The 14,282-nt window shown below is 38.6% G+C and overlaps 1 protein-coding gene across 1 annotated transcript in view; it reads left to right on the top strand.

Moving 5' to 3' along the window:
* Positions 1 to 13,417, top strand: part of LOC131394480 (5'-3' exoribonuclease 2-like) — a 39,161-nt gene extending 25,744 nt beyond the window's left edge. The window contains 7 exon segments of the mRNA XM_058525849.1: positions 83 to 216; positions 314 to 371; positions 455 to 562; positions 4,664 to 4,708; positions 6,154 to 6,285; positions 10,824 to 10,942; positions 13,230 to 13,417. Of these exon segments, the coding sequence (XP_058381832.1) occupies positions 83 to 216; positions 314 to 371; positions 455 to 562; positions 4,664 to 4,708; positions 6,154 to 6,285; positions 10,824 to 10,942; positions 13,230 to 13,398 (765 nt within the window). The 3' untranslated portion in view covers positions 13,399 to 13,417.
* The last annotated feature ends 865 nt before the right edge of the window (positions 13,418 to 14,282 follow it).

Genomic DNA, 14,282 nt, shown 5'->3' with positions numbered 1-14,282 from the left:
GTGGCAATAATCACTTGAATCAGCCCTCTAAAGCAGAGTGCCATTTCATAGCTTTAATGGCAGCATTCCTTTTTGGTTGTAGTATTTGGAAAGAGAGCTCACCATGGCCAGCCTACCGTTCACATTTGATGTCGAGAGGAGCACTGATGACTGGGTCTTCATGTGCTTCTTTGTGGGAAATGACTTCCTTCCTCACCTGCCGTCGTTAGAGATTCGGTATGTGTGTTTGTGTGGGTTTTTAAACTACTGTTGTAGCCTTCTTGCTTACAGTGCGTACTGGTCCTAATACATAATGTTTGTTTCCTGGTGGCAGGGAAGGTGCAATTGACCGTTTGGTTAACATATACAAAAATGTGGTTCACAAAACTGGGGTGAGTTCATTCTTGAATAATTTCAAAACAGAAGTATTTGCTTTTATAAGAAGATCATTTTACATGTATTTCATCACTTACAGGGTTACCTTACAGAAAGTGGTTATGTCAGTCTGCAAAGAGTACAGATGATCATGTTAGCAGTTGGTGAAGTTGAGGATAGCATTTTTAAAAAGAGAAAGGATGATGAGGTAAAATGTTTCTATTGCAGTAGCTAAATTGCTCCTGTCTCTAATATGCTGTGATGATCCTGTGATTGTACTTTTAACCTCTTTGAGTGCGTTGTTATAGTGTATCAAACGCCAATGTAATCATGAGTGGCCAGTGCTTTGATTATTTTATAAAGGCTGTGATGCTTGCTGTGTGGAACTGTGTATTGCACACTGTGTGAATTGCACTGTAATTTTTTTCTCTCTTCATAATCCTGATTAAGATAAAAATCCAAACACGTGTCTGATCAACGGGATGTGAAATGAGGGTTCCAAGACTGGAAGGATGCTTGGAATGAGCTAGTGGATGCCATGTTTTAGAGGAAATGTTGATGCTGTGGAAGTCAGGTGAAGACCTAGGAACTCTGTACTCTGGTAGTGGAGTGTAGGGGCCTCTGGGTTAGATAGCATCAGTCTAGGCAGAGGGTTGCAGCTCTGAATAAGCAATTAAACATAAAAGAAAGAAATAAAATAATAAAGCACTTGGAAATTGATGACATATGATGGAGTGAGTGCTTAGGTGAGAAGTCCAGTCTGGCTTAGGCAGTTGGGAGTGTGGTTGGGCCGTTCATGAGACAGCAAGCAGTGGGGGTAGAGAAGGTTGGGGTGAGGACAAGGTAGAAATTGAGGTTCATTTTGGAGATACTGAGTTGGAGGGGTCACAGGACACCTGAGAGGAGGAAAGTCCGTGAAGCAGTTAGATGGATATGTGTAAAGCTCAGGGCAGAAGTCTTTTGGAAGGAGATTTCAGAACATTAGCAGAATACTTCACGTCATGAGTGTGAAGTTGAAATCCCTGGAGCTTTTTATGGAGTTCAAGTGCCTCCAACAGAAACCTTAAGAAGCATGGATGTTAAGGAGAAAGGGGAGTCAGTTCTAGAGAGGTGGGAGGAAATCCCTGAAGAGATGAGAAGCCACTGGTGCTGCCGGAGGCGTCAGAGTGAGATAGGCCCCTAGTCCATGGCCAGGGGTTCAGAGGTCCTGAAGAGTTAGTGGGGTGGAGGGGCAGTAGCCTGGAGGCAGAGTAGGTTGCAAGGTGATTGTGAAAGAGTGGCAAGGGAGGCAAGCAGTGGGTAAAATGAGCAGATAGTAGCTTTTTAGAAAGAGAGTGAAGGAAATCCTTTTAGAAACTGATTTTATAAAAAGTCATATGGCTATTTTGAGCAAATAGCAACATAATAATATTGCTACATTGCTTCATTATCTCCTAACAGATTAAAACATGTCATTGCATCTGACAAGATTTTATATTTTCTTCAGCTTTGTATGCTATAGCTAGTGATCTCTTTTTTAGAACCTTGGGTACCATTTTATATACCAGTGTGAGTAGACTGTAAGTGTTCTTTTTAAAGCCTTTGGTACTTGGTAATGTTCTGAGATGGCAAGAATTTTTCACATGTAAAATTTAAATAGCATAACTGACTTTGTCTAGGATATCAAATGTCTATCAGGACAGCCATTTTTAACTAAGCCTTCAACAATTATGGTGGCTCCACCTGACCTGCTGCCATTTATGCTTAAGAAAAAACTACACATACGGTGTAGTACTTGGTGTAAAAGCCTCACGTTAGAACAGTCCTTTTATGTGGTTTTAGGTTACTCTGTACTATTAAGTATTGGTGATATTTGCCATTAGACTGGGATGTATGGGATTTGATAGATACCAGAGTGCTTCAGATTTGAGTAATAAAGTTTCCAGCTGGCCTGGCAGAGAGGGCATTAAAGCTTTGGATCGTTTTTGGTATCCCTGACATCATATGATGTTTGTCAGCATAGTTGGACGTCGGGGAAATTTATGAACCCTCAGAAATTCAATATAATAGTATCTAGGTGTGTGTATTTTCCCAGGAAGTGTGTCTCCGGCTTTTGACAGACTTCCAAAGAAGTTCATAGCACACAAAAATTAAAGATCAGTAAAGTCCAACCAGGTGTGCCTATTTTGCTTATGTGTAACTACCACCCTTAGAAATAGGTATTTAACTGACCAGCAGAATACATGATAAAAGAAGAATACATCAATATTTATTATTAAAGTTGAGCAGTTAGGTCAGAAATATGATGCTTTTTATGTTATGAGCTTTGATGTTTGCCTTTTGTCTTGCAAATCTTCTTCATTTATTCAGCATATATTTATTAAGTGTTTCCCGTGTGCCAAATAGTATTCTGAGTGTTACTGATACAACAAAAAACAAAAGAAAAAAGCAGACAAAAATTCCTGACCTCATAGAGCTGATATTCTTCCGCGGGAGATGGACAGTAAACACAAAAACTAAGTAAAGTGTGTAATGTGTTAGAGAGTGATAAGTGCTGTGAAGAAAAAAGCAGATGAGGAAATATCTGGGAAGGTGGACATGAGGACATTGCAGTTCTAGAAAAGATGACTAGAGAAGGCCTCACTGACAGATGACTTTGACGGATATGAGGGAGTAATCATGCAGGTGTTTGCAGGAAGAGCATTTCAGACAGAAGGAATAGCCAGTGCAAAGGCTCTAGGGCAGGAGCTTACCCAGGATGTTCAGGGAACAGCAAGGAGCCAGTGTGGCAGGCACAGAGGAAGCAGAGGGAAAGTAGTAGGGGTAGGAGAGGAGGTCAGAAAGATGGTGGAGGGCCAGATCTGGTAGGACCCTATAGGTCATTATAAGAACTTTAGCTTTCACTCTGCATCAGTGGAGGGCTTTGAGTATAAAAGTGACAAGATCTGACACATATTATAAAAGGATCACTCTAGCTGCCCTGTTGAGACTAACTGTATGGAGGCAAAGATAGAAACAGTGAGCCCAATTAGACTCTTTTGCCATAATCCAAGGGAGCCAACATGGTGGCAGTGGAGATTGATAAGAGGTAATTGGATTCTGAACATGTTTTGAAGGTAAAACTAGTGGATTTGGCTGGTGAATTAAATGCTAGGGGTGAGAGAAGGAAAGCTATTAAGAATGACTCCAAAGCATTTTGTCTGAGCAATTGAAAAATGGTCTGAGCTACTGTGATAAAGAAGACTGGGAGGTACAAAGCTAGGGGTGGGGATGCCATTTGGGGCATGTGAAGTTTGTACACCCAAGTGGAGATGTTGAGTGGGGAGAGGTCCTGACTGGGGAGTCATCAGCACGTAGATGGTGTTTAAAGCCGTGAGACTGGATGATCACTCCCATGAGAGTGAGAGTCCAAGTACTGGGTGAAGAGGAACGCCAATATTAAGGTGTTGGGGAAGTTGAGGAGTGAAGGCATTCAGCAAGAGTGAAAGAGGAGAACCAGGTGAGTGTAGTGTCCTGGAAGCCAAGTGAAGAGCACGGATCAAGAAGGAAGAGTCACGGTCAGATACGGACTGAAAACTGAGTAATGGATTTCACAGTCTGTGGGTCATTGGTGACCTAGATAAGTTTAAAGATGGGGCAAAAGCTTGATTAAAGAAATTGGTGGTTTTGCTGTCTTAGGAGGTTTTAAGGTCGTCAGTCACCATGTGTCCAGCATTCAGCCCCTCTCCTGGCAGAAAGCACAAAGTTCAGATCTCAATAGGGTGTTATATTGCAGGTGGCAGTACTGACTTGGAAGTGATGGAAGTGCAGCTGCTGGTAGAATGACAGTCAGTACAGGACCTGCTGGCCCCTGTTTCAGTCCACAGCAGCAGCCCTGGCCACCGTAGCTGTCGTCTCAGTGCCTTGATGCTCACAGAAACTTGGGCGTGGGAGGAATGCTTTCTGGGGTAAAGGAGGCCTTTGAGTGGCCCAAAGTAAGTGGGGAGTTACTTATTTGTATCTTCTCTGTATTGGTGGGCTACTTGCTTCAGGGTAAAACAGAGGGTCTTTGTTATGACTCTTGCATTCTTTCCTGAAATGATATCAAAAAATATCTGAAAAAAATTAAGAGGCATAATTAAATTGTATCTAAACTCAATTTAGAATGCTCTCTGTCTATCTAAAGTTCTGATAAGCAACACTTTGAACATATAGTCCATTGCCTAGTTTAATTAGTTACGTTTCTGGGGTCTTCCTTTAAAACTTTGTCTCCCAAATCATTCCTGGTAATGTTTAACTCTTACATTTTTGTGTAATTATTTGACAGAATATGTGGATTTTATACTTTTAGGACAGTTTTAGAAGACGACAGAAAGAAAAGAGAAAGAGAATGAAGGTGAGTTTTAATTAATTTCATCAGATTGGCAATAACATACATTTACAATTTGGGAGGAAGATAGCTTTTTATTCCTTATCCAGTAGTTTGTTAGGGACATAATGTCTACCCAGCTGCCTCTTACCTGGAGAAAGAATGCTGGTGTCAGTTTTAAAGAAGTCCTTTCTAAGCTCTAGAGTCTGAAGGGATACACTTGATGGGCCAGAGGGGCCGGGTAGCACTTAGCTATTTGAATTTTTTCCGGTAATTGGGTATTGTTTTTGTAATAAAAATAGTTAGGTCTTTGTATCTTCTTGAAAGTTACTACACTCTGTCTATATCCTTGTCAGGTTACTCTTCCTAGAACACAACACTCGAAACTTTGTTGCTTCTCTGCTCAGAAATTACCAGTGACTCCTTAGTTCCCGCAGAATCCAGTTCTGTCTTAGTCTGGCGTGCAGAGCATACTATGATCTGGTCAAGTTCTCACCCTGCTTTCCCCAGTTGTCTTCTAAATATCCCAGGTCCCTCCTGACTCAGAGCATTGCCTTTGTTTGGTCCCTCTCAATGGGTTTCTGACTCCACGGCTCCCTCCCATCTTACATTTTCCACGAGGCCTCCCTATTGCTTCCGCTTGTAATCCAGGTTGAGCAGTCCTTCCTTTTAACTCGAGTGCTTCTCGCTTGTGATATTTGTTTGCTTAGTTAATTGCATAACACTTTATAGTCACTTAACTTCTTAAGTTTTTGTTTTTCTTGTCTTCCTTACTGGATTTTAAACAAATGGAGTTTGGGGACTACCTTTTATTATTATATTTCATTAGAATCGAGCAATTTCAGGAACCTGTAAGGGAGAAAAGTAGAGTTATTGATTGTTGCAGGTAGGTTCAGAACCACTCAGATAGGGAAGGGCGTGTTTGATGTCTACCTCATATATTATTATTTTCTTTCAGTCAGTGTCTGTTTAAAAAATATCTTTTATCAGTCAGCCATGACTGTCACCTACTGTAGCTATAATCATAGCTCTAACTAATTGAAAACAAAGAGTTAAATTCCATCAAGGTGAAGGATAAATAGAAGTTGTATTTCCTAAGTATAAATCAAACTCTTGGCTTATTTTTTTACCTTAATAGTTATCTTTATTTGCCTAAATTGTGTCTTGAATGCATTTTGAAATTGTAAGTGAACATAAGGGAATAACCTAATGAGATTTGAATAGCTTCTATGTATCAGAAAAGTGTATTATATGTACGTTTATAGCAGAATTATTAAATATTACAGACTGTTGTTTACAGGGTAAGTTACCATCAAATCAAACTGTAGACAACCCTGTAATGTTAACGGAAATCCATTTCGTCTTTAAAGAGCTTACAGCAGGGACTCTTTTCCATTGCCTTCATTTCTTCCTGTCATCTAACTGTGTTGTGATTTAATTTTAATTTCTACATTCATTTCCATTTATGTTAGAGAGATCAACCAGCTTTCACTGCTGGTGGAATATTAACCCCTCATGCCTTGGGTTCAAGAAATTCACCAGGTTCTCAAGTAGCCAGTAATCCGAGACAAGCAGCCTATGAAATGAGGATGCAGAATAATTCTGTAAGTAACTTATTTTTATGTAGCATTGAAGAGTGGTGACTTTCAGATGTCTCTTACAGTTGTGTGTGAATTTTATCACTTAGCCTGGAGTTGTTTTGTTTTATAGTTTTTCTCAATTTCTTTTGCCTTGAGATATCTTTAACTCTGTTAAATCCTTATTAATATGAAAATATCTAAATGATGTGAAAGAAAAGAACGTACATGTAAATGTGGATAGCTAAGTGGCTGCAGTGTTTCTCTAATGCAGTCGGGCCACAGTGCTTCCTGCTTCCCCAAAGGTACTGGGTGGTGATGGTGCCAGAAGCATGACAGGACATCCAAATGTCTCATAGCTAGAGCAAGAGAAGAGGGTGGTTTTGCTGCCGTATTTCCCCTTTCCTCCCAGGGATCAGTTATGGGCATTTTGCAGGATAGTATTCCTCAGTTTGTCAAATACAGGTACTCCTCACTGCCTAAACTCTCACTCTCCAACTCAGACGTGGAATATATCTGAATACATATTTTAAGGTAGCTCTCATTATCCACATTTTTTTTAGAGCTCTTTTTTTGTTGCTGGGAAAGATTTGCCCTGAGCTAACATCTGTTGCCAGTCTTCCTCTTTTTTTCCCCCTCCTCAAAGCCCTAGTACCTAGTTGTATATTCTTGTTATAAGTCCTTCTAGTTCTATGTGAGCCGCCACCTCAGCATGGCTACTGTCAGACAAGTGGTGTGGTTCTGCGTCCGGGAACCGAACCTGGGCTGCCAAAGCAGAGCGCGCCAAACTTTTTTGTGAGGGAGATCAGCCCTGAGCTAACATCCGTGCTAATCCTCCTCTTTTTGCTGAGGAAGACCGGCTCTGAGCTAACGTCTATTGCCAATCCTCCTCCTTTTTTTTTTTCCCCCAAAGCCCTAGTAGATAGTTGTATGTCATAGTTGCACATCCTTCTAGTGGCTTTATGTGGGACGCGGTCTCAGCACGGCCGGACAAGCAGTGCGTCAGTGCGCGCCTGGGATCCGAACCCGGGCCGCTAGTAGCGGAGCGCACGCACTTAACCGCTAAGCCATGGGGCCAGCCCTGAGCGCGCCGACCTTTAACCACTAGGCCATCAGGGCTGGCTCGGTTGCTCCCTATTTATAAACTCAGGAACTGAATGGATTTGCCTCATGGTATTCCTCCTTATTTGAACGTTGTAATCCAGACTGCAGAAGCAAATCGTCTCAGCCAGCAAGGCTATGCTCTGTTCAGTAGCTTCCTGTAATGGCAGCAGACCATGAGCTCAGAGCACCCGGCAGGGCAGCAGCAGGGGTAAGGGAACAGACCGTGAACTAATGTACACAGACAAAAGGTAATCAAAGCTGTTGCTTGTTTCAGGCTAGTAGGCACGAGAGAAAGAGAGAGTGTTGTAGAGGGAGGAAAGATATTATATAAGGTACAGTATCCTATGTAAACTTTTGCTATGATATATCCAAGGAAATTACATAAGTTGGGATATTTAAATTTCATTATTCTAATGGTTATCCTATTGATGCTCAAATCCTTTATCACAAGGCAACCCTATATGTGAAATTTTTGCCATATCATGAGACTGGTTGAATTTATATTCCCATAAATTCACACTTAGAAGTTTTAGGACCTTAGATTTGGAATTTGGAAACAGATTTGCATCTTCTGAGAGAAGCGGCTGGGGTTTCTGTTGTGTTTTGGTTCTGTTTTTCCTTTCTTGTCTTATTCCTCACACCATTAACAGAGTGGGATATGGAGAGTCAGTGAAAGGTTTTGCAATGAGATGCTTGTGTAGAATGGAAAAAGCTGACGTCCATCATTTAAGATTATAGTGACTACCGTCCTCACAGAATGAACTGAGAGTGACTAGTATTGCTAACACCACGTTGATGATAAAATGCTTTTTTCTTAATCTCAGGGAGGCAGGTAGGTTTAAACTTTGCCAGCTATGATTGCTTTGAGAAAGATTCCAATATTCAGGCTCCACAGGATTAGACTATATTGATTAATAATGTCTGCCATGGGAATAGGAATGGGGAGATTGGTGATTAGGTTGCTTATTTGATCCTGTCTTAATTCTCCTTGACACAGTTATTTCTACTGGAATCTTTGCATAGAGGAGTTTTCATCTAGAATGTGTTGAATTTAAGGAAATCATGAAGCCAAATGACCAGTTTATTTAAAGGAAGCCTTTACAGTTATGGATTTTTGCTGTGTTATTTTTTCTGAGCTGTTTGGGTGTGCTGGGCTCCAGTGCTTGACTGGTATCTACTGATGGTCAACATGGTTAATGTTTTATTAGATAGCTTCTGTTTCCTCATAAATATGTTTTTAAATTTTGCATTCTGAAGTGTAGTTTCATTGTATTTGCGACCATTCTCAGTTTAATAAACTTTGATTGCAAAAACAGCTTTTTAAAAAGAAATTTGAATGAATGGGTATGACTCTGGTATGTTTAGGAAAGAATATTTCTGAATACTTTTGTTAGTAGAGATAGAGCAGAAAAGAGCAGCAGATATTTAGCATTAAAGAGCAAACAACTTCTTTTCTTCTTTTTTTCCCTTGAAGGTATATTATTTTTGTTGTCTAAAGATAATTTATATCTTGTTTGTGAATTTGGGAAAGATTGCTTTGTTTACACCTTCTCTGTACTTAGATGATTGACAGGAATATCACTCTCCTAATTTAATCCAAATGGATTAGTGTTGTTTAAAAACTAATAGGGATGACTTCCTGAATGGTTAACCACCATGCACCAGGCAGGCAGCTTTGATGGTTTACAGATATTGTTTCATTTACTCCTTGCTATAACCTGTAAAGAGATAGAACAGTATCATCCCTGCTTGAAGTTGAGGCTGACAGAGGTTAAATAAATTGCCCAAGGCCATACAGCTGTTAAAGGTTGGACTTTGTATTTCAGACTCAGATGTGTCTGACTGAAAATACCCATCTCATCTTACAAGTACAACAGTGCCTTCCTGGATTTATTTTTATTCTTTGTGCGTTTTTTTTTTTTTTTGGTTTTTTTTGGTGAGGAAGATTGGCCCTAAGCTATCATCTGTTGCCAATCTTCCTCTTTTTGCTTGAGGAAGATTTGCCCTAAGCTAACATCTGTGCCCATCTTCCTCTATTTTGTATATAGGTGGCTGCCAACGAGTGTTTTAGGTCTGTGCCCGGGAACTGAACCCGGGCCGCTGAAGCAGAGGGCCCCAAACTTAACCACTAGGCCACAGGGCTGGCCCCTGTTTTCTTTTTTCTTTTCTTTTTTTTTTTTTTGATAGTATTAGCCATACAGTATCATGAATAAAATTGATATTATACATCTATTAAAGGAAAGTGTTGTGAGCTCTATGTTAAATATAGTTTTGCTTTGTTGTAACTTTTCTTGGCCTTTGGTGTGAACTACCTTCATGCTGAGGTTTTAGTTACAGTATCATTAAAATAGGCTCCTGAGTTCTCGATTTAAAAATAGCTTACTTGAAATATCTAATATACTGTGAATAACAGAAGAAAAACTTTACCATGAAAACATTTTCTGCCACTTAGGTTTTTGGTCATTTAACATTAAAGTTGCAGAACATTTTAATTTTTGTGTGTGTGTGTGAGAAAGATTGGCTCTGAGCTAACGTCTGTTGTCAATCTTGCTCTTTTTGCTGAGGAAGTTTGGCCCTAAGCTAACATCCATGCCCATCCTCCTCTATTTTGTATGTAGGATGCCACCACAGCATGACTTGCTGAGTGATGTGTAGGTGTGCGCCCGGGATCTGAACCTGTGAACCCCGGGCCGCTGAAGCGGAGTGTGTGAACTTAACCACTATGCCACCAAGCTGCCCCTAATTTTTTAGTTAAATATTAAAATACTTTAGGGTGCTACTATGTTCATTGAGTTAGGTACAAAGGGAAGATAATGGTAAATTTAAAGTGGTATCCAAGTCTTTGAAATAATAAAAGCTGCATTTTTCTAAGATGACTAATAGATTTTATTTGTACAATGAATTTTAAAACAACAGGTATAAAATAGTTTAACAGATATCTGGCGGAGTCTCATTAAACTGTTGCTTTCTAGAATGGTTGTACTAGGTTGAACCACTTACATCTAACTTTATTCTCACCAGCATTGAGTATTTTATGTATTAATTTATATACATATATATATATTTTTCCCCTTACAGCTTTGTTAGTTAATTGGTGGAAAGTGATCACAAATTCATAACACGAGGGAACCACCAAAGGAAGAAAATGTTCAAGTCCTATAATTAAAAAAAAAAATCTATGAAATTAAGTTTTTCTTATTTCTTCTGAAGCAGTTTTTACCTTAATGTTCAAATTCTTTTGAGTTTAAGCGTAGGAGGCTTGGTACTATATTATTCTTTTTTAGAGAGGTAGAGTATGCCAAGATCAGTCTTTATACTTTCTAAATATATTTACCATATCTATGTAATAGCTTAAAAAAAATGTATTACTGTGGAGCATGGTGGTAACAGTAATTGGATGTAACTTCTTATGTGAAATGAATAATTAAATCCTTCCTCTGTAATGTCATAAGTGTCTACAGAGTCCTTCAGTATCTCCTAATACGAGTTTCACTTCTGATGGCTCCCCGACTCCGATAGGAGGAATTAAGCAAAAAGCAGAAGACAGTGACAGTGAACCTGAACCAGAGGATAACGTCAGGTGAAGCCATTTTTTGGTAGCACTTTGTTAGCAAATTGCTGAAATAGACGCCGTCTAATTAATGCTGTTTAGCTTAGAGCAGCAGTGCCTTCAGATGCTTGCCTGTGATCTTTTTATCCACCAGTAATTAATGTGGAGGGTTAGGATAGTCAGTAAATTCCAGTGAGATGTGTAAGCTATAGCTGTTAAACCTAAGTATCTAGATTAGTATGCATGCTGGTTTTTGTCCTCCAAGCCCCTTTTCCCTCTGAGACCAGGCACTAGATCGGCTAGACATGAGGTGTTTAGCTCTATGTGATCTGAATGTTACCGTTATGAGATTAAATTTTCAAGCTGCTTAACCCAGAAAGTTCAGTTACATTTGGTTACTTGATATAGTTTGTTTTAATCATCTCAATTGAAAAGTTTCTTCTTTAAAATGAAATATGCAAAAAGCTTTCGGTTAAGAGAGAAATGTATTTTTAAAAACCACGAACTTGCATATGCACAACTATATTTCATGACAGAGAAGTTTCCCATTAGCTATATACTTAAAATTTATAATAGGAATATTGGATTCTTTAATTTATACAGAAGTTTGAGATCATTATATAATAAGATTAACAGCTTCTTGTGTGATTAAATCTGGATTTGAACCCTGGGCTCAAGTGCAAAGGGCCAACAACCTCAATAATTGTAACTCATTTAGAATTTTGCAAAATGATTTATTTCAAAGTTAAACATTAGTGGTTCACAGCTCATGCTTCTTTTATAGGACGTGGATGATGTGTTTGTATTTATGATTAGAAACTTCAGAAGTGTGATGTCTGGTTCTGTATTTTCCCAACATCTTTTGATGTCAGATTCAGAGATCTGTGGTGACTTGTGATTGAGCATTTACCTGATCTGAGTTTTTATCCTCTGCTTCTGCAACTCTTGGAGTATATTTTTTGTTTTACCATGTAGCCATCATGATCAATATAAGCTTAATAGTTAACTTGATTTTTTTAGTACTTTATTGTTTAATTTTGGTGCTGAAGATAATCAAAGTAGAATTGCTTCTATCAAGAAATGCTTGGAGTTCTTAGCATTTATTTCATTAATAGTTTCTGTAAAATAGTGATATTCAACATTATGGATAGAAGATATTTCTCCTAATTGATGTTCTGTAAATCTTTTGCGTGGGGGCAAAGTTAAAATTGCTATGGTGTAGGGGCCGGCACGGTGGCACAGCAGTTAAGTGTATGCACTCCGCTTCAGCGGCGTGGGGTTCGCAGGTTCAACCGCTTGTCAACCCATGCTGTGGCGGCATCCCCTATAAAGTAAAGGAAGATGGGCATGGATGTTAGCCTAGGGCCAATCTTCCACAGCAAAAAGGGGGAGGATTGGCATTGGATGTTAGCTCAGGGCTGATCGTCCTCAAAAAAAAATGTAAATAAAAAAATTGATATGGTGTATTCTGAAACATGACTGCAATTAATTAGTAAGATCTGGCACATGGTAGAAAAGAGCCCTTAATGGAGAATCATCCTGACGTTCTTGATCGTTCTTGATTTTTTTTTAGTATTCTTTGGCATCTTTAAATCTTTCAGAGATTGAGAAATGAGTACTTAAAAAAATAAAAAATACTTTGAGTGAAAATGTGGTTTTTCACATTGTATTTTCAGTGATTAATGAAAATTTAGTGAATTGATGACCTCCTTCTAAGTTTTACCAGAACGTGTGTGTGTGTGTCCGTGTCCTTCACTTATGCCAACAACGCTTTGTTGAATGAGGGAGAAGGCCCAAGGATAGGGAGAGTAGGTATATACCTAATTTCTGCCTGGCTTCTAGATTATTCTTTTTTAAAAAAGTAATTTAGTTGACTTTCTTTGTGTAATTTAGATATACTTTAACAAACTGAGGAACTTGAACTATATAAAATATCTTCAGTATTTGCATCTTAAAATGTAGTTTTAGAATTGTTCTACAATCAAAAAAACATGTAAAACAGTATGAAAATCTGAGCAAACAAGTGTTGTGTATCTACTTTAATAAATGGTTATTCTCTTTTTTTTTACTGTAGTTTTGTAATGATCTTTCTAGAATCAGTGTTTGAGTTTTTAACGTTTAACTATCTTTAAGTTGATAATAAATCCTGTGAAAGTGGACTTTTTAGAAATAATTAAATGAAGCTATGTTACTATTCCTGTTTAACTCATTTACATTTTACCTGGATATTAAGTATAAATTGATTTGGATGATAAATTGGTAGCTAGTTACTGAAAGTGTATGAATTCAACATGAACTGGCTTTGCCTGATTTTTAGGCTTTGGGAAGCTGGTTGGAAGCAGCGGTACTACAAGAACAAATTTGACGTTGATGCAGCTGATGACAAATTCCGTTGTAAAGTTGTACAGTCTTACGTTGAAGGGCTCTGCTGGGTTCTTCGATATTATTACCAGGTACAAAATGAATATTTTCCTCTAAATCTCTAGTTAATCATTTTAAGAAAATAGTTATTTCTATAATAGTCTGTGTTGTTGAGCTATATTCTGAAATTGAACCCAGACTCATATTTTCAAGCTTCCTATAAAGAAATTCATTACTTATTAAATAAGATTTGTTTGTAAAGCCTTTGAAGCTCCTTAGGTGTTAATATATAAACGAAGCTAATTTTTGTTATGCTAAAGAATTTCAGCATTAAATACTGTGGTTGAGAGTACTTGGTCTTTAAAATTATTAAAGTTTATTGTTTTGTTTAGTTGGAATAAAAAATAACAGAGTAACTAATACACAGTCGCTAAATGACTGAACAAAGGACAAAAGCCTGGAAAATAACTGGTAAGAATTTGAAAGGAATTTGAATGATCCCATTTCCTCCATATAGTGTAGTGATGTTACATGAAGTGCATTCTCATTGGAGTAATCTGTATCTGACTTAAAGCTTTTGATAAATGAGATGTCAGATTGGTGAGAGATTAGGCGGACATATAGGGGATTGTAGCACTGATAATACCTGGTTTCGTGCTTGGGGAGTGAAGCAAATTTGATGTGACTTTGGAATAGGTGAAGTTTGTTGGAAAGTAGAAAGTAATTTAATACACTAAGTATCAATTGTAAAATATTCTCATTTCGTGTTTTACTCTGACCCTCAACATTTTTCTCCCCAAAGCTGCCAGTACCTAGTTGTATATCCTAGTTGTAAATCCTTCTGGTTCTTCTATGTGGGACACCACCTCAGCATGGCTTGATGAGCGATGAGTAGGTCCGAGCCCAGGATTCAAACCGGCGAACCCTGGGCCGCTGAAGTGGAACGTGTGAACTTGACTGCTGTGCCACTGGGCCCGCTCTGACCCTCAGGATTTTAATTCACTAGGCG

Source organism: Diceros bicornis, chromosome 30 (assembly GCF_020826845.1).
Source record: "Diceros bicornis minor isolate mBicDic1 chromosome 30, mDicBic1.mat.cur, whole genome shotgun sequence".
In the NCBI taxonomy this organism is placed as follows: domain Eukaryota; kingdom Metazoa; phylum Chordata; class Mammalia; order Perissodactyla; family Rhinocerotidae; genus Diceros; species Diceros bicornis.
Note: the sequence above shows the minus strand (reverse complement) of the source record. Positions and strands in the feature narration are given on the sequence as shown.